Source organism: Aspergillus ambiguus, assembly GCF_047715705.1.
Source record: "Aspergillus ambiguus strain CBS 117.58 unplaced genomic scaffold BDV59scaffold_8, whole genome shotgun sequence".
Lineage (NCBI taxonomy): Eukaryota > Fungi > Ascomycota > Eurotiomycetes > Eurotiales > Aspergillaceae > Aspergillus > Aspergillus ambiguus.
In genome coordinates, this window is record NW_027395521.1 from 653,415 (window position 1) to 674,286 (window position 20,872).

Sequence of the window (20,872 nt, forward strand, 5' to 3'; positions counted from 1 at the left end):
TTTCTCCTTCGTGGGCACGACGACAGCTCTTATTTGATACCCTTCTCTCTTAACCGCTGCTCATCCTCTTCTTGCAGCTCTTGATCGATCCTTGCACCCTTGGAGGGCGCATTGCCATGCAGTTTCGCCTTCACAATAGAGTAAGCTCAGGTCTAATCCGACCACATGGCAGAGAATCAGGTCAAACTTACCGGCTTAGTGGAGTCTTTCTGGCTCATTACAGCCTCTGGATCGTAATCCTTATTGTGATGGTGGCTAGAATCCGGCTTGTTCCCTTGAGAGGCAAGCTTGTTGCCTATGGAACGGTTGTCCTCTACTCCCAGTTAGCGACAGTACTCCTAGATTGACAGGGATAGGGAAGCAGGCGCTTACTTGAGTCCAGATTCTTATGACTATGCTTCTGGCCCTCCTTGTAGCGCTCACGTTCGTTGATCTCAGACTGAGGCATGTTGCGCTGGTCGCCGGCTTCGTAGAAGCCGCCACGTCCGACGCTGGATTGACCAGAGGAAGACATTTTGTGAGTTATAGATTTAGATGGAATATAGGCTTTTCTGAGATGAATACAAATGGACAGTGTCGTCTCTGCAGACGGCGAGGGAATTGAACTTATATACTGGTCGTCTCGCGGCGGGTGATGTCATGGTCGACTCATTGAGATCATATGTGGGTCGGCGACCTTCCAGGTTTCTATCATGCTTGGTTCCTCGATGTAATAGGAAATTCTACATGAATCAAAGGATTAGGGAGTATTTTCTTCCGGAATTATGGTGTGATGGGTGAGGATCAGGGCCATGCAAGATATATTTGGCTGAGTGCATTGTAGAGAGAACGTACTATGGGATTCTTGGCATAATGGATACGGAGTAGATCTATAGCGCTCGAGGGCTCTTCTTATTGTGGATCATTGAAACCGGAGTTTTGCAAGACGATAAAATACGTTCCAGACTACAGGGTCGACGCAGCGAAGCGACGTATGCTATGCCTGCGACGACCATGCATCTTCACTCGATCATATATCTGGCCGTTGTGGGAGTGAGCTTTGATCTGCTGTATATTCAAGCATAAGCTATCCTTGTAGTATGATTTATATGATATACAGGCGTAAATTGGACCATTATTTATTAGATGCTGCAACCACCCCGTATACGAAGAAAGTCGACAACCTGGCTGGATCCAAATTCAATACTCAGATAGAAACACAACTCTCTCGAATAGTTACACTTTGTCGTTGGTTCCAGAAATCCTACTTTTTAAAAGCTTTCGCACGAGTGCAGTGCTCACCCCGCTGTACTCCACACCTGCAGAGTCTCCAACGCACAACGTCGGTTTCGAACATCTTCCGTGACTTCTCCCAGACAATCGTATCATCACCTCCCCTCGTGCAAACTACTGTGAGATCCTATCGAGGGAACTATCCGAGCGCCACCACAAGCGATCTGTGACAGAAGCCCGCATAAAGCTTCAGTTTCCACCTCCAGCCATGGCTCCCACTATCGAACCCCGCTTCGCCCAGCTCTTCCAGGATCTGGAATCTCGGTTTCAAAAGACCACAGCGCTTCCAGCCGACAAATGGGCCATCCTCGCCGCGGCATGTATCGTCGCCAGCTCTGACCCGGAGCGAGTAGACCAACTTTACCTGCACCTCATCCAACAGGAGCAACATGCTAGCTCTCCGGCGCGCCAGGCGCTGGTCCGCCGGCTGCGCGAGGTGCTTTTCAAGAGCATCATTATCGTCGGCGTCTGCAAGCCGATCGAGGCCGTCATCGCCATCAGCAAAGTGGAACGCGACGAGGATAAAGATTACACCTTCACGCGGGACGGTTGGACCAACGACGCTGCCAACCACGAACGCGGCATGGGGTGGATGCAAAAGCTGTATTCACGGAACACTTCGGGTACGCTGGATCTCTTTGCGGCGCATCGCGACTTCTCCTGGCTGTCGATGGACATCACCTATGGTTTATTCTTGTCCGATCGCCAGGTCCTCGACGATGTCGACACGCAGATGGTTGTTTTGCCGGCTATCATGAGTCAGAACTTGAAGGTCGAGACTCATTGGCACATTCGCGGTACCAGGCGGTTGGGGCTGCCGAAGGAAGATGTCCAGATTGTGTGGGATTGTGTGCAGCTGGTGGCTAAGTTCTTTGGCGCTACGCTTGATAAGGTGCCCACAGTTGAGGATGTGGAGCATGATGTTTAACTTCTAGTTGCCTGGCATGACTTTAGATTCTTCAAATAAAGCTAAGTAAGAGAGTGCGGAATATAGAGAATCGACTCTTGACAGCTTCCCATGTGATCTCTTCTGGATTCAGTCTAATGATCGATAGAAAAACGCAGTAGTCTCATAGTTCGCACTGACATTGTTATGCACCGGACCATGCTCAATATTGAAGGAGATCCCGTCTGAAAATGACATCGAGTCCGTCAACATGATCCGATATGCACTAAGGCAGTCCCCAGTACAATCCAGCTCTTGGTGTTCATGCGCTGTCATGCCGGTGAATGGCATAGCAAACGGCACCGGCGCAGAACCTGGGTTCTGCGCATCTTCAAAATACCACCCCGACTCATAGAAATCTTCGGTCCCAGTGCCTAGCATAGTGGCGTTGTCAAAACTTCCCACATTTCCACCCTGATTAGCCCACACCTTCTCATCGCCTTCCAAGAACTCCAGCGTGTTTGCTGGGGGGAGAATGGCACCGCGAAATCCATGCGTTACCCCGTAGGCGATGCCTTGGCCCGGAGTGGAAAGGAAGTTCCAGAGCTCGCCATTCGCTGTATCTGCGCGTTGATATTGTGTCGAGAAATAGCCCCAGTCTGCCCGAGGGGAGCCATCTTCCCATTCCGCCCACAGTAGATTAATTGACCCTTCCACTGCCTCTCCAGCAGAATTGGTGAGTTCCACGGACATCTCCTTCTTAAACGGCATGGGCCACCACGAAGTGAAAGCGCCGTTTTCCACGAAGGTGTCGATAGAAAACATCAATGACCTAGAATCAAACTTGCCCAGAGGCGAGCCAAAGAACGACCCAATCGGGGCATGGACTGTTTCATGGTTGTCAAATGTTATACGGAGATGAATATTGGCAATGAGGTCGAGAGACGAATCTGCCTTTTCGAAGCGTTCACCTCCATATTGATAATGCCGCAAACCCTCCCATGTCGGGACCGTGATCTGATATCCGTGCGCAGCTTCGTCATGAACGTTGTTAGGTCCGACGTTCAAGAAATCCATCACAGTCCAATCGTCAGTTTCGTTCAGCCTGCAGTGTAGTGCGTAGTAGAATTCATTCACGTCGACCTCAGACGATAGAAATTCGTTTTGCACTGTGATCTTACTCTTTCCCGTGGTCAATTTTGGATCCAGTGGCAATGTCTGGTCTGCCCAAGTGGCATTCACGCTGTCCCCACTATCTGGCCATTCCCCTGCGTCGCTCATATCAACGGTTACTGATGCTCGCTGATGTCCAATGGACAGATCGAGTCTTCGCGTCAGTTGACACTCTTCATACCCTGGGTCCAGTTGGAATGTCATCACGCTCCCTCCATTCACTCCGTAAGCTCGGCCATCGTCTTTCACATGGGTGGCTCCCAAGATTCCAGGAACCCGAAGCTGCAGCTGAGTTACGACTCCAGAACCAGCGACAGTCACTATATTTCTCGCTGCCTGATTCGGCGGGACAGAAAACGCCTGCGTCTCCCGATGGGTTTTCATTAGTGAATATGGACACCCAGCTGTATCCCCTAGGCACTTAGGGTCTCGCACGCCGAACGATGTCCGGGTGTTGTGAAGTACATCCGACGCACTGTCGTCGGGGTCAAAGGTAGACACCTCCAAAGAGGACGGGAATTCACGGTAGGTGACATGGTAAAAATGGGGGTTATTCGCTGTAGAGACTCTCATGGATTTAGCATACGGCATAGGCACTCGAATAACATTTCCACCATTTGTGTCATTGGTATTTCCAACAAATGGCCAGACGAATGGCTCTCCGAGACCACCGTTCACGAGATCTTGCAAGTCATGTTGAACGACCACCTCCGAGTCCAATTCAATCTTGAGGTCCCCAATCTTCGCAACACTGTCAACATCATACGTGAACCACATCGATGCTATTTCTCCGGGCCCGTCTGCCGAGGCAATGACGCAGCGACCGTCGGAGTCGTTTGATATGCATGAATAGTTGCCGTTGAATCCATCCTCGTTCAAGTCACGTCTATCATATGAGGAAAACTGACGGGTGACTTCTCCAGGCCGGAGATAGAATAAGTCAAAGTGGTGGAGGGCTTCCCATCCTACCATAGGATAGCTGAGCTGAGCTGTAATACTACGGACATAAAACGAGAACGCAAATATAAATGACAATAGCATGATTCAAGGTAAGAGGATCAGGCTTGCACTTGGGCGGTTTTTGAGTGTTCCATCGCATGCCCTCTAGTAGAAATACGTACGCGTCCACACCAACTTCTCCGCACCTGGGGAATGGGGTATGAAGGCCATTGGAATGATCGACATCAACAGCGTTACAGCCAAACAGATACTACAGTCGTACCATATTGCAGGCTAAGTGAGGCGATGCATCTCGTATTCAGGGCCGATCATCTATCAAATAACGAAAGACTCCGAGGTAGTCCTGTTGTTCTATCCTTTTCTCCTGACGTCCAAAGTCAGTGGTCACATAGTTCCAATGCCCAAAACACTCCCTGGTCTTAGTTTCTCCTAGACTGTAATATTGACAATTATTGGGCATGGATACAGCCTGGTGTCTAATCACTGGCCCGTTTCCTCTCTTTTCTTTTGCAAGTATGGTCCGCTACCGCGTCGCGAAAAGCCCCAACGAATCTGGTTTGCCATTGACAGCTCGAGATTCAACTCTTCCGCCCATGTCCAAACTAGGCTTGGATCTTTCTGGAACCCGCGGCCAACCAGGACCATATCAAGTCCGTCTTTCTCGAGCAGGGAATTAGCCAAATGGGCTGAGTCGATCATGCCTACCGTTCCAACCGTCAGCTTGTCGCCAACAGCTTTCTTGACTGCAATAGCAAATGGCGCCTGGAACGCCGGCTTTGCATGAATATGCTGCGCAGAATGCGTGCCTCCACTGCTGACGTCCAGCACATCAATGTTGCTGCTGTCTGCCAAAGCCTGTGCAAACCGAACAGTATCCTCCACCCGCCAGCTGGGCTGGTCCGGTAGTGACTCCTCCAGCCAGTCAGTGGCAGACACGCGCAGGAACACAGGCATGCCCTTCGGAACCGTCTCACGGGTCAGCTTCGCAATCTCCATGCTTAGACGAATGCGATTCTCGAAGCTACCGCCATATTCGTCGGTGCGCAGGTTAACAGCAGGAGAGAGGAAGGACATGAGGAGGTATCCATGGGCATTATGAATTTCCACAAAGTCCGCGCCGGCTTTGACAGCGCGTTGAACGGCAGCCACCCACGCAGCTTTAAAGTCCTCGATATCCTGCTTGGACATCTGCTTGGGCGTGGGCACTTTGTCCGTAAAGGGGATGTTGTACGGCCCCTTGACGCGATCAGGCCAACCGCCGACTTTCTCCGTGGCGGCGTCATTGAAGGACAGCCACGGAGCGACAGTGCTAGCCTTGCGACCTGCGTGAGCGAGCTGTACACCGATGATCTGGTTCTGGCTGTGCACAAATTCGACTATCTGACGCAGTGGTTCGATCTGCGAGTCTTTCCACAGACCCAAGTCCTCCGGGGTGATCCGGCCTTCTGGTTCTACGGCAGTGGCCTCCACCATCAGGAAGCCCGGTCCGCGTTGAGCAATTCCTCCCAGATGTGCCATGTGCCATGATGTCATGTGGCCATCGTCACCGGAATATTGGCACATTGGCGATACCTATTTTGTAGTCCTGTGTTAGTTATGATTTGGAGATACTCGACAGTAGCGGTCTTGTAGAACGCACACCTATGCGATTGTGAAAGGTCAAGCCCTGCACCGAAAGCGGTTGGAACAACTTGGGAGGTGTTGAACCATCCGACTGCGGGTTGGCAGCTGTTCCTGCAGGCGGATCTTGGGCAGGAGTGAAATACGAGATACCCGGAGCGGGTTTGTTCTCGATATCAGGGAATTTGGGAGGAGCCATGATTAACCGACGTCTTTTCTATATTAACAAGGAAGATGTCTATCAGGGTGGGGTAGCAAATTTGTATGCAAGTAGGCGGCGGGGTTTTTATAGCTACCCCAGTCGATGATGTCAGCCCTCGGGCATTTACAAATCGGGTATATCAGCCTTCCAGCGGTGAAGGATCTCCTACACTTCTCTGAGAAAGTGTAGCTATGTCCAAAGAGGACTTTCAAAAATATCTATAGTGCTAGAATGTGAAGATAATCTAGGGAGCTCAAACCCTTATTCATTGCAGGTGGGTGGGCAAGTGATGCATATGGCATACCGAAGTTGTTCGTAAAGACAGACGCCCCGCGGCAGCCACATTGCTTTCTCCTTTTTTCGCCCTTTCAGCGCTCAATCGGAGTACAGGGCGTCTTTCTCCACCAAATGAGCAAAGAAAATGAGTGGGAATAGCTCGACTCAGCTTACTACAGACAATTTGTTAGACCCTTTCCCGTTGGTAACGGAGCCTACTTGTGGTCCTCCATCAACAGAGCTCCCAAAGCCTCCGGTGCCATATTCTCCCGGATGAAAATTCACTACAAAATCTCACAGTGCTTCACCTCCCACACTGGTAATGCAAAGTTACTGCATAGCCAATGCAGAAGACAGAGTGGAAAGAAGGCAACTGAGTGCGGTCGACCGATGTCTAAAGCACCCCCCTCTACCTGGGGAGGAAGGGCATGATATTGTCAGCCTAGAGGTCCTTGAAATCTTGAAAGGGGGTGACTGCCAACAATCTCAGGTGTCTACAGTTCGACTACTAGAGTGGACGTCAACATCCCGGACTTTTCCTGAAAATGGCACGAAATTAGTTGCCAAGATATACGATCCGCTCTACCTGGACGATGATGGATACATTAATCGATTTCGCGCCGTAAACGAACACTACACACATGAATCCAACGCATATTCAGCGCTCAGGGATTTTCAGGGTCAAGGGATCCCAAAATACTATGGTTCCTACTCCTTGAGTCTCTTTGTGAATTCAACGTCAACACGAATAGTTCGAATGATTTTAGTCGAACATATCGACGGAATTACCATGTCGCATGCTAGCCCAAATAATCTTCCTCGGTCAACACGCCACCATATTCTGAGGTCAATCGTGGACCTCGAAAGCCGGACCTATGAAAAGGATATTTGGCATATAGATCTTGAGCCACGAAATGTCATCCAAACTTTGTGATGGCACTTTCCACAGTGGAGTTTGCCTTAGGCGTTTGCCGTTGGAGATCACCTTTGGGACTTCCCACTGATCAAGATGACTCATCTAGAGCTCTATAAAAGGGCTTCAGTTGTGGAAAGGTCTTTCTCTTCCTTTCCTTTCTCTCTCCATAGTCAGATGTTTTCGTCAAGGTGCCAGAATCGATCATTTTCCATCATCCTTCTGAATAGACCGTAACAAACTTCACCGGATAGCGAACAGCCCCATGTCGTGTTCATTGATTTTGTCACGCTCTTTTTAACCGCAGGCGAGATGATTCTACTGCGTTAGGGTCAAACAATTTCCTAGGACAATACATTTCGCCCGTCCTTCGGTGGAGGAAATCAAGAGACGCGCTGGATGCATTTTGGGAATGGATTGACTGGAAGTGGGATCCCTGGTTAGAAAGCGAGTTTGCCCATACGACTGCGGGCATCACGCCGAAGATGAGAGAACGATGGTCAGAGCTATGGCCCGACGAGTCAAATGCAGAAGACAGGAGTTCAGTATCTCGCAGTGAGAGATCTGTAAGAGAGTCCGGGATCAATGTGATTAAGTTTCTACAACAGGAAATACCAACAGGATTAGTCATGCAGCCTTGTCCCTTTCCGGCGAACCTTGCGATCTCCGATCACATGGCAGCATCTGATAAAGTTGCATGATTCCACCTCGCTTCGTGAATGCCTTGACTCGGTGGATTCATATGTTCAACGGGTGAATGAACTAGATGAATGTGGTGGACAATGGTTCTGCCTGATCCACCCGCATTTCCCCCCACACCGCATGTTCCACTAGGCTGTGCTTATTTCTCCTCGTCATCTATTTGACAAGAATCTTTCTGCACACACCTGACCGTGTGCCTGTGCTGTCCTTGTCAGCTTCTCGGAGTCGGGTCAATTGCCAGTTCTCTGCCTTGACCGGCTCTTTTTTGATCAATGCTGCTTAATCTGGGTTGACTGAGATCGGTGCGCTTATATCAGAGTGAAGCCCAAAAGCCTCCTGGCGTTCCTTTATCACAGACCATTTCTGGATATCCTATACCCACGGGGGGCTGACTACCATGGCTGGAATACCTTTCGGGGCCATCTATGTCGCGCTGGCAGCGTACACATTGAGTCGCTCTACCATCGCAAACTTCTTCCTTGTTTCTGTCCTCGTGGCCTTTGCCAAGTTCGTGTATAACATGGCCTTGTATCCGGCCTTCTTTACCCCCCTCAAACATCTCCCGTCCCCCTCTGTAAGTCGGCAGATATTTGCGCGTCAACTGGAAGCACTTCTAATGGAATTAGCACCGTTCCTGGCTCACCGGGAACACGAACTCTTACTTCATCATGACCCCCTCCACGGAGATGCGAAACTGGTTGAAGGAAGTCCCCAACAACGGCCTGGTCCGCTATTATATCACCGGTAACCTGGAACGGGTCCTGTTGACAAAGCCAAAAGCTCTCAGTGAACTCCTCGTCACCAAGGTCTATGATTTCCCGAAGCCCGAGTTCGTCCGCAGCCGTCTGGCGCCGGTCACCGGCGAACATGGGGTTCTTCTCGTTGAGGGAGACGAGCACAAGGCAGGTCTTCCGTGTATACATTGTCTGCCTTCGTTAACATTCGAACGAAACAGAAACAACGCAAGAATCTCATGCCGGCCTTTGCGTACAGGCATATCAAGGATCTCTATCCTATCTTCTGGGCCAAGAGTGCGGAGATGGCTCAGATGATCGAAAAAGATCTCAAGGCGAGAACGGACCCTACGGACAATGTTGTCTGCGTTGGCGCATGGGCGACTCGAGCCACCCTGGACATTATCGGCGTCGCAGGAATGGACCACGATTTCAACTCCCTCCAGGACCCTAACAACGAGCTTGCACAGCAATACCATAAGATCATGGCTGAACCTTCGACCTTCGCAAAGCTTCTCTTTGTCCTGGGCATGTTGATTGGATTTCCCAACCTCGCGTCCAAGCTTCCCTCCAAGAGGAATGCCGAAATGAATGAAAGCTCTCAGTTTATCCGCGATGTAGCCCGCCAAATGATCCGTCAGAAGAGAGAGAAATTGGAGAGCAAAACTGCCAAGAATGATGTCGACATTATTTCTGTCGCTCTCGAGAGCGGGACCTTTACCGAGGATGACCTGATCGACCAGATGATGACCTTCCTGGCAGCCGGCCATGAAACCACTTCGACCGCGCTTCAATGGGTGGCGTACGCTCTCTGCAAGCACCCAGACATGCAGGAACGACTTCGTGAAGAAGTCCGCGCCAATCTCCCGTCGATCTCTACAGAGTCTCCCGAACCACTATCCGCAGCCACCCTGGACGGCCTTCCCTACCTCAACGCATTCTGCAATGAGGTCCTTCGCTTCCATCCCTCTGTCCCGGGCACCGTCCGCACTGCAGCGCGGGACACCTCGCTCCTCGGCGTCCCTATCCCTAAAGGCACACTGCTCCTTCTGTCTCCGGAAGTTATCAACCGCAGCGAAGAACTTTGGGGCCCAGATGCCCATGAATTCAACCCGGAGCGGTGGCTAGGCCCAGGAAAAGCCAACACAGGTGGCGCCAGCAGCAACTACGCTTATCTCACTTTTATCCATGGCCCTCGCAGCTGCATCGGACAAGGCTTCGCCAAAGCGGAGCTGGCCTGTCTTGTTGCCGCGATGATCGGGAAGTTCAAGATCGAAGCGAAGTACCCTGACGCTAAGCTTGATGTGCGAATTGGCGCGACGGTGCGTCCGAGGGACGGCGTTTTGGCCAAGTTTACTCCCTTGGAGGGATGGTAGGGCATGTTGATGCTTGCTTTCCAGATGTCACTTACGATAGTCTCCATATTCAGACATTGCTTCTCCATCTGTCTATCCTACCTGTAGGGCTCTCTATAGACCATGACTCTCTCTATCTCCATGCCATCCTCTCCTTCCTCCACCCATGCTCGCCACATCCCTGCGCAATTATAATCAAAGACCACCTTTCCTCTCCGTAGGCGCTTCTCGTCGGCCTCACGCCCATAAGACTCTGGCAGCTCCATGTCCGCCTCAATGCCGATCATGCCTCCCTCGCCCTCACCCGTAACGCCCCATCGCTGTCCAGCAGATCGCTGCAGCTCGCCTCCCCGTCCAGCAACCGCATTCACAGGACCAGCCAACGTCCCCCCAGAGAAGCGAAGCATAGCGCACGCCGTCCGCGCCGCCGCAACGCGCAAGAACGAATCCCCATTCCCCGTCCCAGACACAGCAGCCGCTCGGCTCCTGTGCACGCGCGCCTCCAGATCCCGACTCGCATTCTACCGCACGCATCAGCCCACGACCACGACCACCCTCCCCAGTGCATACATACCTTCTTCGCACGCCCAAACAACGGAGCGACACACTCCCCCAGCGTCACATCCCAGAACCCACCCGCCGGCTTCTCCCCGTCCACCTGATACACACCATTCTGCAACGCAACCTCCCCATCCATCCACGCCTCAGCCCAGAACCCGGCCCCCAGCGTCGGCGTGTCCCCAATCCGCCCAGGCCACTTATTCGTCAGTCCGCCCGTGCTCGTCGCGACGGCCAAACAGCCCTCGCTATCCAGACACACGCACCCCACGGTTCCCTGGCTGAGCGCCAGCGTCGCGCGTCCATCATCGCCCTCCAGCCCACGCCGGTGTTCCTCCCACCGCCGCTTCGTCCAGAACCATTCGTCCGGCATGAACTCGAGCCCCCACGCGCGGGCCCGCTCCTCGGCATACGCGCCGTGCAGCTGCGCATGCATGCTGCCGCCGTCGGCGGTGGGACGGCCGTCGGGTGCGCACCCGGACCGCAGGAGCGACTCCCTCGCCAGCTGGATGGGGTGGCGCACGTTGCGGAGGCCCATGACGCCAGCGCCGCGTTTCATCGCGCCGGGCCCGCCGCCGCCTGTCGCGCTGGTCACCATCACCGAGGCTTCCATCTCGATTGTCCCCGCGGAGGTGAAGACGCTGCCGCGGCCGCAGTTGAAGAGCACATCGTCTTCCATCAGGGAGACGGCATGGACGGCGGCGTCGAGGGCGGATGCGCCATCGTCTAGGAGGGCTTTGGTCGAGCGGAGGTAGCGCAGGAGAGAGGCGTGGTACTGGGCGTAGAGGTCTGGTGGGAGACGCGATCGTTCGAGGTTCCCGGCGCCTCCGTGGAGGATCAGGGCGGGTTTGAAGAGGGGGGTCATGGTGTGGATGCTGTACGGGAGGAAATTGAGTGTTCGTTCAGTGTGTGTTGACCCCGCACGGGAGTTGATCTGGAATGTCAAGGTCAGGAGTTCGGCGGGCAGCGTCTATGATTTATATAAGATAAAAAAAAAAGCCTTGTATACAGAACCATGGATTCCTGTCGCGATGCCTGTTATCTGCAAAGTTAATGTACAAGAAAAAAGACTCCCAGGCCAGACATCTTTTTCTCTACCCGCCTTCCAACAATCAAGCGCAAATGCAAAGCGGCCAAAAAGATTAAACCGTGCTCAAGCGGGGATAGAAGCAAAGAAAACGCAACCTCTATACGATGCCCCTAAATGATGACCAGACCCAACACCGGAGAAGAGAGACAGAGAGACACATAATAATATAGCATATCGAATAGTGAATAGGAGGAGAAGGTGGGAATCGATTCGTAGCGCACCCAGCGAGGGTTTTGTTGAGTTTAGGCGACCGCCTTTGCGTCGGCCGGAGGGGGAGGGGGGAGCTGGAGGGCAGTCGTGAGCATGTGCAGTTCACGGGGACGGATAGGTCGCATTTAGCTAGCTCACCTCGAGTTTCGTGTTGTCCGCCATCATTCTCTGGAACCCAATACCGACACCTTCGATGACCGCCAGGAAGACGGCGCACATGATAGCGGAGTTCCGGGCAGCCTTGACACCACCACGGACAGCAAGGGCGCCACCGGTGAAGAAACCAGCAATGACTGAAAGCGCCAGATTAGTACACCTCCATCGACATCATCCGAACAGGAGACACGTACTGGCATTGTAGGGGTCCTCCTTCTTTCTGATACCCTTGATCGCACAGTCGAACGTCGAGAACATACCACCCCACACACCGAAGTTACCTCCGAGGACGGGAGCGCGCGCCTTGATCGCTGTGATGGCACCTATCCGACGCTCTCCGTAGGGGCTGTTCCGGAAACCCTTGATACCGTGCCAAACCGCACCACCAATTGCCTGTTGCGCCGTGAGTTAGCTTCTGGAGGTATACGCAACACGGGGTGCAAGCAACCCGCGAGTCGCCAGCTGTCCCCAGGGCGAAAGACTAGCTGGCCCTCGGTTCCAATCACAAGTAGAGGACACTTACACCCATGCAGAAAGCACCACCAAAGTCGCTCAGGGCAACCCAGGGGCAGGGGTCTCTGGAGTGATCCATGATGTAGTTGATTTAAGCAAGACTGTCGGTTGAGGCGAAGACCGGGACGAAGGTCGAAGGGATGAGACGCTCGAAGCTAGCGGTAGGACAGACCCGGATCTCGAATCTGCCAGGTCGAAACTGATACAAGGACGCAGTTGTTGTGGGGGAGACAATGGGGATGATGGGGAATAAATTGGTGATCGGGAAGAGCAATTCGAATCTTTCAAATTTCGCCCGGAAAACGTGACCGCCGGCTCTCGGCCGGTCACGTGCGCCGCCGCCGAAAAACAACCGCCAAAATTGTTGCTCTCGGGCGACTTTTCCCGGCGCCTGGACGCTCCCAGTGGCAACGCCCCCTGTCATATCTCGGGAGGATCAGGAGTCCCAGGGATCTAACTTTTTTATCGGGCAGAACTTTTTATGGTCGATTCTTGGAAATCCGGGGGCGGCCTACGATCTACTCCGGAGTACGGAATACCCACTTGGTGGCAAGGGACGTACTGCGTATTCTCTCAAGACGGTAAATTCCAAATAAAATTGAGGGCTCCTCCTTCATATGCCGGGAACTGGCCTCCGCTGCTGATGCCGAACGGTGCCATCGACGGGTCAAAGGGCAGTGACAACCAGTCGTCCGCCGCCATGTCGTTCAGCGAGGGAACAAACCCCAGGTCGCACATATTCCCCGCCATCGGCACGTTTGCGACGGTGGTAGGATTCTCCGGCTCTGTGGTTCCCGGCGGAGGCCCCATCGAGGACCGTCGTGTTGTCCCGTGGTGGCTCTTCATGGTCTTGGACGATGCCAGGAGATTGCGCCGGAGACGCGACACATGCATGTCTAGTAGTGTTGCATAACGCGTGCTTAGATGGATGTCGTCGAGGGCGTTGGACCTCAGCGACTGGATGGTTTGCTGGAGGATATCCAGCGACTCGCGCATCTTGGCCTGGCGGGTTCCGAGGCTGAGAGCCTTCATGAGGAAGATGGACGAGCTGGTGATCCGTAAGAAGATTCTCACAGGTGAGAACCGTAGAGCGCCTATTTCGGCGAGTTGCGTCACTTTTTGGAGTATTTGACAACACCCGTCGATGACCTCCTGGATGTACTCGTAGTCGATGGGGTCGATGTTCAATGCGCGCACTTCTTCCGCGTTTGGATCGCTGTCCGCCAGCACGCGCTCTACCACGGCCTGCATGCCGACAGAATGGGTGTAGACGCGGACGAAGTGATACTCGATGAATAGAATGTCAAAGAATCGTTTGTTCAAGGCTGTCGTCGGTCAGTCTGCGGTTATTTGAGGGCACAGGGCGGACTGGGCAACTCACACTGCGGCTGTAGATGTTTCTCCTCCCATTTGACCAATAGAGGCCGGAAGTGATCCAGCAGATCGATATACCGTCCACTATGCAGATGTTGTCGGGCGAAGGAGACTGTCGGGAAGAACATGTCCGTTACGGATTTCGCCAGCTTGGTGAGGTCCATCCACGAATCCATGAAAGCCATCCATTCGTCGTCACCTCCCTTGGGGTCCTTATTTGTCCGGCGGCCCAAGATAGAGTGGATGAGGCTCTGCGGCATCAGGGACACGCAGCCGATTCGCCAGGCCAGCTGGTTAATATACACGTACAACAAGCGTTGGACCCGCTCCGTCCGCAAGCGCATCTGCTCTTCAGATATGAATCCTTCGTAGCTCGCAGGTTGTTCGAACTTCTTCTCATCGACCTCAAAGATACCTAGCTCGTGTGCAAGGGACAGAGCGGAGCCGAGGAGCATCCAAGACATCTGATCAGACCTCCTGGCGGGCTCGATCATATCTTCCAGCCATCGATTCGTGGAGGACGTATCGTCGAGGTCTTGGGGCTCGGGGTCCACCGAGATCAGATCAAAGTCCCATCCATCGCTATCAGGCGGGAAATGCAGGGAGCGAGGATGCCATTCCGACATGAGCAATAGGGCTTCGATCGTGCCTATGCTCCGGATTCGCGGCTGCGAAGACCTCTCCTGGCCGAACGTAAGACGCATCACCAGTTGTTGGCAATGCTGCCACAGTCGGTGGTGAATAAAGAAATTCCTTGACTCGCCGCCTGCGCCGGGTAGGAGATGGTAGCGCGAAGATATCATTAGGATGGTGCAACATAACACCGGGTCGCGAGTCACAAGCCAATGGTGGTTTCTATGATGGGCGTAGAGATCCGTTAGGATCGGAGACAGTGGTGACATGTTTTTGAAAAATCTGTCCGATGTCAGCGAAAGCCCATCACAGTCATCACTCTCTCCACTTACAAGTCAATAAAGGTCACTGCCTCCCGCGATGTGAACCAGCCCATCCGGACGAAACGACATGCTTCCCACACGCCAAGAACCTCTTTCGTCACGTTGGAGAGCTCTACAGGCTGGGCGGCTTTTGCTAAGGCTTCAGGAGCAACGGCTGAGTGGATGTGGTCTAATGAACTCTCATGATGGCTTGCGTGGTTGGCAGGCTTATTTGCATCCCTCGTTTGGGCGCCCGACTCGGTCAAGCCATTCTCCTGGCCATGTGCTGCCGCTGCTTCAAAGAGAATATTCAACGCATCGTTTCCACTGGACACGACCGTGCGCATCATGGAATTGGCCAGAGTGGAGTTGGACTGGTGTCGACTGTGCCGGGACTCGGGAGAGTACGACCGACTTCTCGTTCGGACACTACCATGATGCTCGCTGGTGGTATAGGTGTCCGGGGTGGGATCGCGATCCGCCGTGAGATGCGAATCTTCGCCGGGGTGACTGATACTGCTGGACAGCCTTCGAGATGTGTGTGACGATGCGAGAGGTTCACCTTCTGGGGATTCTATTCGGGTATCAGCGCGCGGATATTACCGTAGACCAGATCATCGAACCCAACTTACTCCGCTTTTTGGTCCTCTCCCAGGCCCTCTTCTCGCTGAAGACACACGGTCTCTGCTCTCGGCGGCATTTTGCACACGGAGGAGCCGCCGAGATGCCGTCCGGGCCTGTTCCAAGGTCACATTTGGCCTTCCGCTGGCGACAGGCCAAACACGCCTTGTAAGTGCGCTGGTAGGTGCGTGTCGAGCTCTCTGCACCACGCGAGGGTCTCCTCGTCTCCATGGTCATGACATGACCCGGTAGACCAATGAGGAGGTTGTATTTCCTGGTTGGGAACTATTGAACTCAGGGTGCCTGAGACATGGTGTGGTTGGGGGCGGATGTTAAACGGCTGGTGTGAAGCCAAAGCTGAAAGACGGAGATCGAAAATAGCCGTGAATTTCCGCTCCCGGCGAAATAGCCGCTCAGTGATACGTCATTTTTTGGTAGATCGGGTCAAAGCTCCTCTATAGCTTGTTGACTAATTTTTATTATGATGGTTGGTCTGGGATCGCATTTCAATGATCATCTTGCATGGCTGCCTCGTGTCGTGCATATGATGTGCATGTGGTGGTGGTCAGACTGAGGTAAGGGCCTACAACAGCTTTGCTCTAGGGTGCCTTTAGATGCAGAAAAGGTAGGACTATGACTAGGATTTAGGCAGTTATTCTTGCTGCTTACGCTACAGGAGGTATGTAAGTGTTCTAAATGCTATTGGTGCTGGCCATGGAGCAGAAGATATATATGTCTTACTAGACCACTCCCTGCTTCCATGATATATGCAGTGCCACCTCCATATGCAGCCAGCACACCACCGATCTCAGGGTGCATGAGGATCATCTAACCGAGAGCATCCTTGCCATAGCTATCCCTGCACTGTAATCCCTTTCAGCTAGCCAGGAATGTTGCCGGAAATGGGCGGAAATTGCAGCGCTCTGTGTCGGGTATTTCATTGCGGCGGAACTGTTCCGCCGTCCGTTGATGCATACGACGAGGGGATGGGTAAAAGATGATCAGCTCGTCCTTTTGCCAAGCTGGCCAAATTACTGATAGGAGAGGTCCTAACGTACAGGCTGCTAATAAGGTCTTGTTACTTGTAGTTGTACAACACAATTCGGCGTTTGTCCAGCGGTATATCTAGCCCGCATCCCCGCATTCGCATACCGCGCATAGTACTTATCAACCATATACCCATCACCAAACCCAACCCTCAACCCTCCATAACCCCGAATCACCTACAGTCAGCTCAAAATGACCGACAAAATCACCCTCTATACCTACTTCCGCTCGTCCTGCTCAGCACGCCTCCGCATTGCCCTCAACCTAAAATCCCTCGCCTACACCCCCATCGCCATCAACCTCCTCCAAGGCGAGCAGCTGGCGCCTGAAAACCGCGCGCGCAACCCCTCCGCCACAGTTCCAACCCTCATCATCGAGCGTGCCTCAACCACCGTAAGGATTACCCAGTCGCTCGCCGCCCTCGAATACCTCGACGAGGCCTTCCCGGACGCCCCACACAAGCTCCTCCCCGAGGCGTCCAACCCAGAGGCCCGCGCCACGGTGCGCACCCTCGCCGCCATCATCGCCTGCGACGTGCAGCCAGTGACGAATCTGCGGATTCTGAAGCGCGTGGCGCCGTTCGGCGTCGACCGCGGCGCCTGGTCTAAGGATCTCATCGAGGATGGGTTCCGCGCGTATGAAGCGATCATCCAGGACACGGCCGGGACGTTCAGCGTCGGCGACGCGATTACCATGGCCGATGTGTGTCTGTTACCTGCGGTGTGGGGGGCGGTGCGCTCGGGCGTGGATATGACGGCGTTCCCGACGATCCAGCGCGTTGCGGATCGGTTGGAGACGGAGGATGCAGTGAAGAAAGCGCATTGGACGACGCAAGATGATACGCCTGATGACCTGCGGAAGAGTCTGTAGATGGTTCAGGCTATGGTTTAAAGCTTAGTTTTTGTATTCGTTCATAGCTAGCTCGTCACAGACAAATTCATTTTAAATAACACATCAGAGGTATTCAGGTGGATAGTAGGTTTACGAGTCGATCTTGATCGGGGGGAGAATGGTGCCCACGCAGTCGCCAAATCCGACGTAGTTGCCCTCAGTTCCCGCCATGCCACGGAGGATGACCGTGTCGCCGTCCTCGAGGAAGATGCGCTCGGAGCCATCAGCCAGCTTGATGGGGTTCTTTCCGTTGGTCTGCTCGAGGATACTACCCTGGGTCTGGGGCTCCGTGCCGGAGATGGTGCCACTACCGAGGAGGTCGCCGGGGTTCATGTTGCAGCCAGTGATGGTGTGGTGGGCCAGCATCTGGGGGAAGGAGAAGAGCAGGTTCTTGGCGTTAGACTTGGAGATGAGGGTGGGTTTGCCGCCCTGGTTGGTGATTTCGACTTCGAGAGGGATATCGTAGGCATTGGCGGCCTGCTTCTCGCGCAGGTATGGAAGGAGAGACTCGCGGTTGCCGGGCTCAAGGCCCGCGGTGCGGAAGGGCTCCAAGGCATCCAGGAGGACCACCCAGGGTGTGATGGTGGTGGCGAAGTTCTTCGCGTTGAAGGGGCCCAGCGGGACATACTCCCAGGCCTGGATGTCCCGCGCGGACCAGTCGTTCATCAACACCACGCCGAAGATGTGATCTTCCGCCTCGGCGATGGGGACCGGGTGGCCCAGGTTGTTGGGCCGGGACACGAATGCAGCCAGTTCGAGCTCGATGTCGAGTCTCTTGCAGGGAGAGAAGACCGGAACCTTGGGGGTGGCGGCGGGGTTGGCCAGGATCTGGCCGTTGGGACGGTGGATGGGAGTGCCCGACGTGACCACGGACGAAGCGCGGCTGTGGTAGGCTACAGGAAGATGCTTGTAGTTGGGCTGCAGGGCGTTGTCCGGTCCACGGAAGAGCACGCCAACGTTGTAGGCATGGTTCAGTCCGGCGTAGAAGTCCGTGTAGTCTCCAATCTGCATGGGGACGTGGTTGGTGACCTCAGAGAGCGGCAGAAGAGCGTCCTTCTGCAGCGTGGCATTGTCCTTGAGAACCTGAGGGAAAGGCGTATCTGCGCGGAAGACGCTCTGGATGTATTCACGGACTTGACGGTGCACGGGACGACCGAGAGCCGCGAAGGCGTTCAGAGTCGGCTGGTTGAAGACGCTGAGGTGAGGCTGGATAGCCGGCAGCTGCGCAAAACCGCCGGACGAGGCGAACACGCTGAGGTTCAGTGCATAGTCGCCAATCGCAATCGCAGCGACCCGGGACGAGACCTTGGCCGTGGAGATGATTCCGAAGGGAATGTTGGCCAGCGAAAAGGGAGAGTTCTTGGGGATCTGGAGCCAGGAAGCCATGGTTGCAGGAAGAGAATGTCTGATGGAGGGAGATAGAGAGAGAGAGAGGCAGGGAAGAAGCAGAAGAAGAAGAAACAGATGTTAAAAGCAAGCTTGACCCCCTCCGCATAGTTGCGATGTGTTCCGTGCGCCAGAGCGGAATCGCGCCGCTCCCCCGCTTATCCCCGGCTGTTGTAATTCCGTCATCGCCTCGAGTTCCCCCGCATTCTTTTCCATATTGTACGATCCGTTGCATGGAATTCCCGCGATGGACATCCGCGGGGGGTTGTCAAAGACACTCGGTGGGGTTCTTGTCTTGTCTTGCTTCTCCTTCATAAAGCAAGGTGTGACGCCGACAGACTTCCTCGCTACGCAAACTATCTGGTTGTATACGAGACAACATGCCTGTCACCAATTTCTCTCACCCGGACCCTTACTCCTACCAGACCGGCTTCGACTCTTACCATGAGTGCGTGACGATACTTCTCTCTCTGGGACAGCCAACTGACTAGAATCAATAGGACCGAGGCTATCAAAGGAGCTCTCCCAATAGGCCAGAACTCGCCGCAGAAGGCTCCATATGGCCTCTATGCGGAGAAGCTCTCTGGAACCGCCTTCACTGCCCCCAGACACGAAAACAAACAGACCTGGGTTTACAGAATCCTCCCCGCCGCCGCCCATGAGAACTTCAAGGCTGAGGATGCCGATTCCTACCACACCCGTCTGACGACGGAGGCATCGAAGCTGCACCACATTCCCAACCAGCTCCGTTGGAATCCGTTCGATTTGGATGAGGCCGTGGACTGGGTACACGGTTTGCATCTGATCGCGGGCTCGGGAGATCCCACCACGAAGCACGGGCTGGGTATCCTATTGTACGCTGCCGGAAAGGACATGGGCAAAGAGGCGTTCTATTCCGCCGACGGAGATTTCCTCATTGTACCCCAGCATGGTGTGTTGGACATTCAGACAGAGCTCGGAAAACTTGTTGTTCGGCCCAATGAAATTTGCGTGATCCCTCGTGGAGTCAGGTAAGTATCTGTTACGACCTTGACGATTACTCTGTCCTCCTAGTACTAACAACCTCCCTTTCCAATCAGATACCGTGTTACCCTCCCAACTGGCCCGGTGAGAGGCTATATCTGTGAGCTCTACCAGGGTCACTTCCAGCTCCCGGAACTAGGCCCGATTGGCTCCAACTGTCTTGCCAACGCTCGCGACTTCCAGGCTCCTGTGGCTGCTTTTGACGATGAAGGCGATGAGCCCACGGAGTATCGTCTGTACAGCAAATTTAACAACACTCTTTTCTCCGCCCGTCAGATGCACACCCCCTTCGACATCGTCGCCTGGCACGGCAACTACTATCCATTCAAGTACGATCTCGGCCGCTTCAACACCATTGGCTCTGTTTCTTTCGACCACCCTGATCCTTCCATCTATACTGTTCTCACCGGCCCCTCGGACCATGTCGGTACCGCCATCGCTGATTTCGTTATTTTCCCTCCCCGCTGGCTGGTCGCGGAAAACACTTTCCGCCCTCCGTGGTACCACCGCAACACCATGTCTGAGTTCATGGGCTTGATCTGCGGTAATTACGATGCGAAGACCGGTGGTGGCTTCCAGCCGGCTGGTGCTTCTCTGCATAATGTAATGAGTGCCCATGGGCCGGACTCAGATGCTTTCGAAGGCGCCAGCAACGCTGAGCTGAAGCCGCAGAAGATTGGTGATGGAAGCATGGCTTTCATGTTTGAGAGGCACGTCCCCAACTCATGCCTAAGCTTGATTATGTATGTGCTAACAAGGACTATAGCTCCCTCATGGTCGGTGTTTCAGAATGGGGTCTCAAGACCTGCCAGAAGGTGCAAGAAGAGTATAATGAGCACAGCTGGCGCCCTCTGAAGCGGCACTTCAAGAACCCCAACAAAGCATAGGAAGGTCACGATATGATGAAAATTTTCCGTTGTAGTTACTTGACTTTGAATATTATATACCTCTGTATCTATGAAGTATGACTTTTGA

The 20,872-nt window shown here is 53.7% G+C and overlaps 12 protein-coding genes across 12 annotated transcripts; 5 read left to right on the forward strand and 7 right to left on the reverse strand.

Annotated features, from left to right (window-relative positions):
- Positions 1-29: 29 nt before the first annotated feature.
- Positions 30-514, reverse strand: BDV59DRAFT_200432 (uncharacterized protein; the record flags this gene model as incomplete). Its single annotated transcript, XM_073693581.1, has 3 exons — positions 30-128; positions 192-313; positions 373-514. The coding sequence occupies 3 exons, from the start codon at positions 512-514 to the stop codon at positions 30-32; spliced, it is 363 nt and encodes a 120-aa protein (XP_073549949.1).
- Positions 515-1,304: 790 nt separating this feature from the next.
- BDV59DRAFT_160706 (uncharacterized protein) lies at positions 1,305-2,254 on the forward strand. Its single transcript, XM_073687549.1, has one exon. It carries the CDS (start codon positions 1,481-1,483, stop codon positions 2,198-2,200), a length of 720 nt encoding a protein of 239 aa, XP_073549950.1. The 5' UTR covers positions 1,305-1,480; the 3' UTR covers positions 2,201-2,254.
- A 54-nt stretch (positions 2,255-2,308) lies between these two features.
- Positions 2,309-4,108, reverse strand: BDV59DRAFT_200434 (glycoside hydrolase family 172 protein; the record flags this gene model as incomplete). Its single annotated transcript, XM_073693582.1, has 1 exon — positions 2,309-4,108. One exon carries the CDS (start codon positions 4,106-4,108, stop codon positions 2,309-2,311), a length of 1,800 nt encoding a protein of 599 aa, XP_073549951.1.
- Positions 4,109-4,551: 443 nt separating this feature from the next.
- Positions 4,552-6,152, reverse strand: BDV59DRAFT_174617 (NADH:flavin oxidoreductase/NADH oxidase). The gene is made up of 2 exons (XM_073689108.1): positions 5,931-6,152; positions 4,552-5,863 (listed from the first exon to the last, which is right to left on the reverse strand). The coding sequence occupies exons 1-2, from the start codon at positions 6,108-6,110 to the stop codon at positions 4,772-4,774; spliced, it is 1,272 nt and encodes a 423-aa protein (XP_073549952.1). The 5' UTR covers positions 6,111-6,152; the 3' UTR covers positions 4,552-4,771.
- Positions 6,153-6,711: 559 nt separating this feature from the next.
- On the forward strand, positions 6,712-7,929 carry BDV59DRAFT_192116 (uncharacterized protein; the record flags this gene model as incomplete). The annotated part of the gene is made up of 4 exons (XM_073691998.1): positions 6,712-7,319; positions 7,557-7,574; positions 7,610-7,801; positions 7,911-7,929. The coding sequence occupies 4 exons, from the start codon at positions 6,712-6,714 to the stop codon at positions 7,927-7,929; spliced, it is 837 nt and encodes a 278-aa protein (XP_073549953.1).
- Positions 7,930-8,269: 340 nt separating this feature from the next.
- BDV59DRAFT_160725 (cytochrome P450) lies at positions 8,270-10,153 on the forward strand. Its single transcript, XM_073687550.1, has 3 exons — positions 8,270-8,578; positions 8,631-8,906; positions 8,960-10,153. Exons 1-3 carry the CDS (start codon positions 8,402-8,404, stop codon positions 10,112-10,114), a joined length of 1,608 nt encoding a protein of 535 aa, XP_073549954.1. The 5' UTR covers positions 8,270-8,401; the 3' UTR covers positions 10,115-10,153.
- Positions 10,154-10,191: 38 nt separating this feature from the next.
- On the reverse strand, positions 10,192-11,516 carry BDV59DRAFT_200437 (isoaspartyl peptidase/L-asparaginase; the record flags this gene model as incomplete). Its single annotated transcript, XM_073693583.1, has 2 exons — positions 10,192-10,614; positions 10,668-11,516. The coding sequence occupies 2 exons, from the start codon at positions 11,514-11,516 to the stop codon at positions 10,192-10,194; spliced, it is 1,272 nt and encodes a 423-aa protein (XP_073549955.1).
- Positions 11,517-11,649: 133 nt separating this feature from the next.
- Positions 11,650-12,875, reverse strand: BDV59DRAFT_174628 (protein transporter TIM17). The gene is made up of 4 exons (XM_073689109.1): positions 12,631-12,875; positions 12,302-12,500; positions 12,090-12,244; positions 11,650-12,025 (listed from the first exon to the last, which is right to left on the reverse strand). Exons 1-4 carry the CDS (start codon positions 12,697-12,699, stop codon positions 11,984-11,986), a joined length of 465 nt encoding a protein of 154 aa, XP_073549956.1. The 5' UTR covers positions 12,700-12,875; the 3' UTR covers positions 11,650-11,983.
- A 169-nt stretch (positions 12,876-13,044) lies between these two features.
- Positions 13,045-16,035, reverse strand: BDV59DRAFT_174630 (putative C6 transcription factor). The gene is made up of 4 exons (XM_073689110.1): positions 15,562-16,035; positions 14,960-15,503; positions 14,002-14,909; positions 13,045-13,945 (listed from the first exon to the last, which is right to left on the reverse strand). Exons 1-4 carry the CDS (start codon positions 15,785-15,787, stop codon positions 13,194-13,196), a joined length of 2,430 nt encoding a protein of 809 aa, XP_073549957.1. The 5' UTR covers positions 15,788-16,035; the 3' UTR covers positions 13,045-13,193.
- Positions 16,036-16,731: 696 nt separating this feature from the next.
- On the forward strand, positions 16,732-17,522 carry maiA (maleylacetoacetate isomerase MaiA). The gene has a single exon (XM_073687552.1). The coding sequence runs from the start codon at positions 16,790-16,792 to the stop codon at positions 17,465-17,467; it is 678 nt and encodes a 225-aa protein (XP_073549958.1). The 5' UTR covers positions 16,732-16,789; the 3' UTR covers positions 17,468-17,522.
- On the reverse strand, positions 17,523-18,921 carry fahA (fumarylacetoacetate hydrolase FahA). Its single transcript, XM_073687551.1, has one exon. The coding sequence runs from the start codon at positions 18,872-18,874 to the stop codon at positions 17,579-17,581; it is 1,296 nt and encodes a 431-aa protein (XP_073549959.1). The 5' UTR covers positions 18,875-18,921; the 3' UTR covers positions 17,523-17,578.
- A 172-nt stretch (positions 18,922-19,093) lies between these two features.
- hmgA (putative homogentisate 1,2-dioxygenase (HmgA)) lies at positions 19,094-20,785 on the forward strand (the record flags this gene model as incomplete). Its single annotated transcript, XM_073689111.1, has 4 exons — positions 19,094-19,322; positions 19,375-19,884; positions 19,954-20,607; positions 20,664-20,785. The coding sequence occupies exons 1-4, from the start codon at positions 19,255-19,257 to the stop codon at positions 20,782-20,784; spliced, it is 1,353 nt and encodes a 450-aa protein (XP_073549960.1). The 5' UTR covers positions 19,094-19,254.
- Between the last annotated feature and the right edge of the window lie 87 nt (positions 20,786-20,872).

What these genes read in the sequence shown, in the direction of transcription:
- BDV59DRAFT_160706 (XM_073687549.1), top strand. Translation starts at nt 1,481, where the DNA reads ATGGCTCCCACTATCGAACCCCGCTTCGCCCAGCTCTTCCAGGATCTG.
- BDV59DRAFT_174617 (XM_073689108.1), bottom strand. Translation starts at nt 6,110, where the DNA reads ATGGCTCCTCCCAAATTCCCTGATATCGAGAACAAACCCGCTCCGGGT. An exon ending in CCTTTCACAATCGCATAGGT is followed by an intron (nt 5,864 to 5,930) that starts GTGCGTTCTACA and finishes ACTACAAAATAG; the next exon opens with GTATCGCCAATGTGCCAATA.
- BDV59DRAFT_160725 (XM_073687550.1), top strand. Translation starts at nt 8,402, where the DNA reads ATGGCTGGAATACCTTTCGGGGCCATCTATGTCGCGCTGGCAGCGTAC. An exon ending in AACATCTCCCGTCCCCCTCT is followed by an intron (nt 8,579 to 8,630) that starts GTAAGTCGGCAG and finishes TAATGGAATTAG; the next exon opens with CACCGTTCCTGGCTCACCGG. An exon ending in TTGAGGGAGACGAGCACAAG is followed by an intron (nt 8,907 to 8,959) that starts GCAGGTCTTCCG and finishes CGAACGAAACAG; the next exon opens with AAACAACGCAAGAATCTCAT.
- BDV59DRAFT_174628 (XM_073689109.1), bottom strand. Translation starts at nt 12,699, where the DNA reads ATGGATCACTCCAGAGACCCCTGCCCCTGGGTTGCCCTGAGCGACTTT. An exon ending in GTGGTGCTTTCTGCATGGGT is followed by an intron (nt 12,501 to 12,630) that starts GTAAGTGTCCTC and finishes ACGGCGCAACAG; the next exon opens with GCAATTGGTGGTGCGGTTTG. An exon ending in GGAGGACCCCTACAATGCCA is followed by an intron (nt 12,245 to 12,301) that starts GTACGTGTCTCC and finishes TGGCGCTTTCAG; the next exon opens with TCATTGCTGGTTTCTTCACC.
- BDV59DRAFT_174630 (XM_073689110.1), bottom strand. Translation starts at nt 15,787, where the DNA reads ATGACCATGGAGACGAGGAGACCCTCGCGTGGTGCAGAGAGCTCGACA. An exon ending in GCAGTGACCTTTATTGACTT is followed by an intron (nt 14,910 to 14,959) that starts GTAAGTGGAGAG and finishes GACATCGGACAG; the next exon opens with ATTTTTCAAAAACATGTCAC. An exon ending in GAAACATCTACAGCCGCAGT is followed by an intron (nt 13,946 to 14,001) that starts GTGAGTTGCCCA and finishes GACCGACGACAG; the next exon opens with CCTTGAACAAACGATTCTTT.
- maiA (XM_073687552.1), top strand. Translation starts at nt 16,790, where the DNA reads ATGACCGACAAAATCACCCTCTATACCTACTTCCGCTCGTCCTGCTCA.
- fahA (XM_073687551.1), bottom strand. Translation starts at nt 18,874, where the DNA reads ATGGCTTCCTGGCTCCAGATCCCCAAGAACTCTCCCTTTTCGCTGGCC.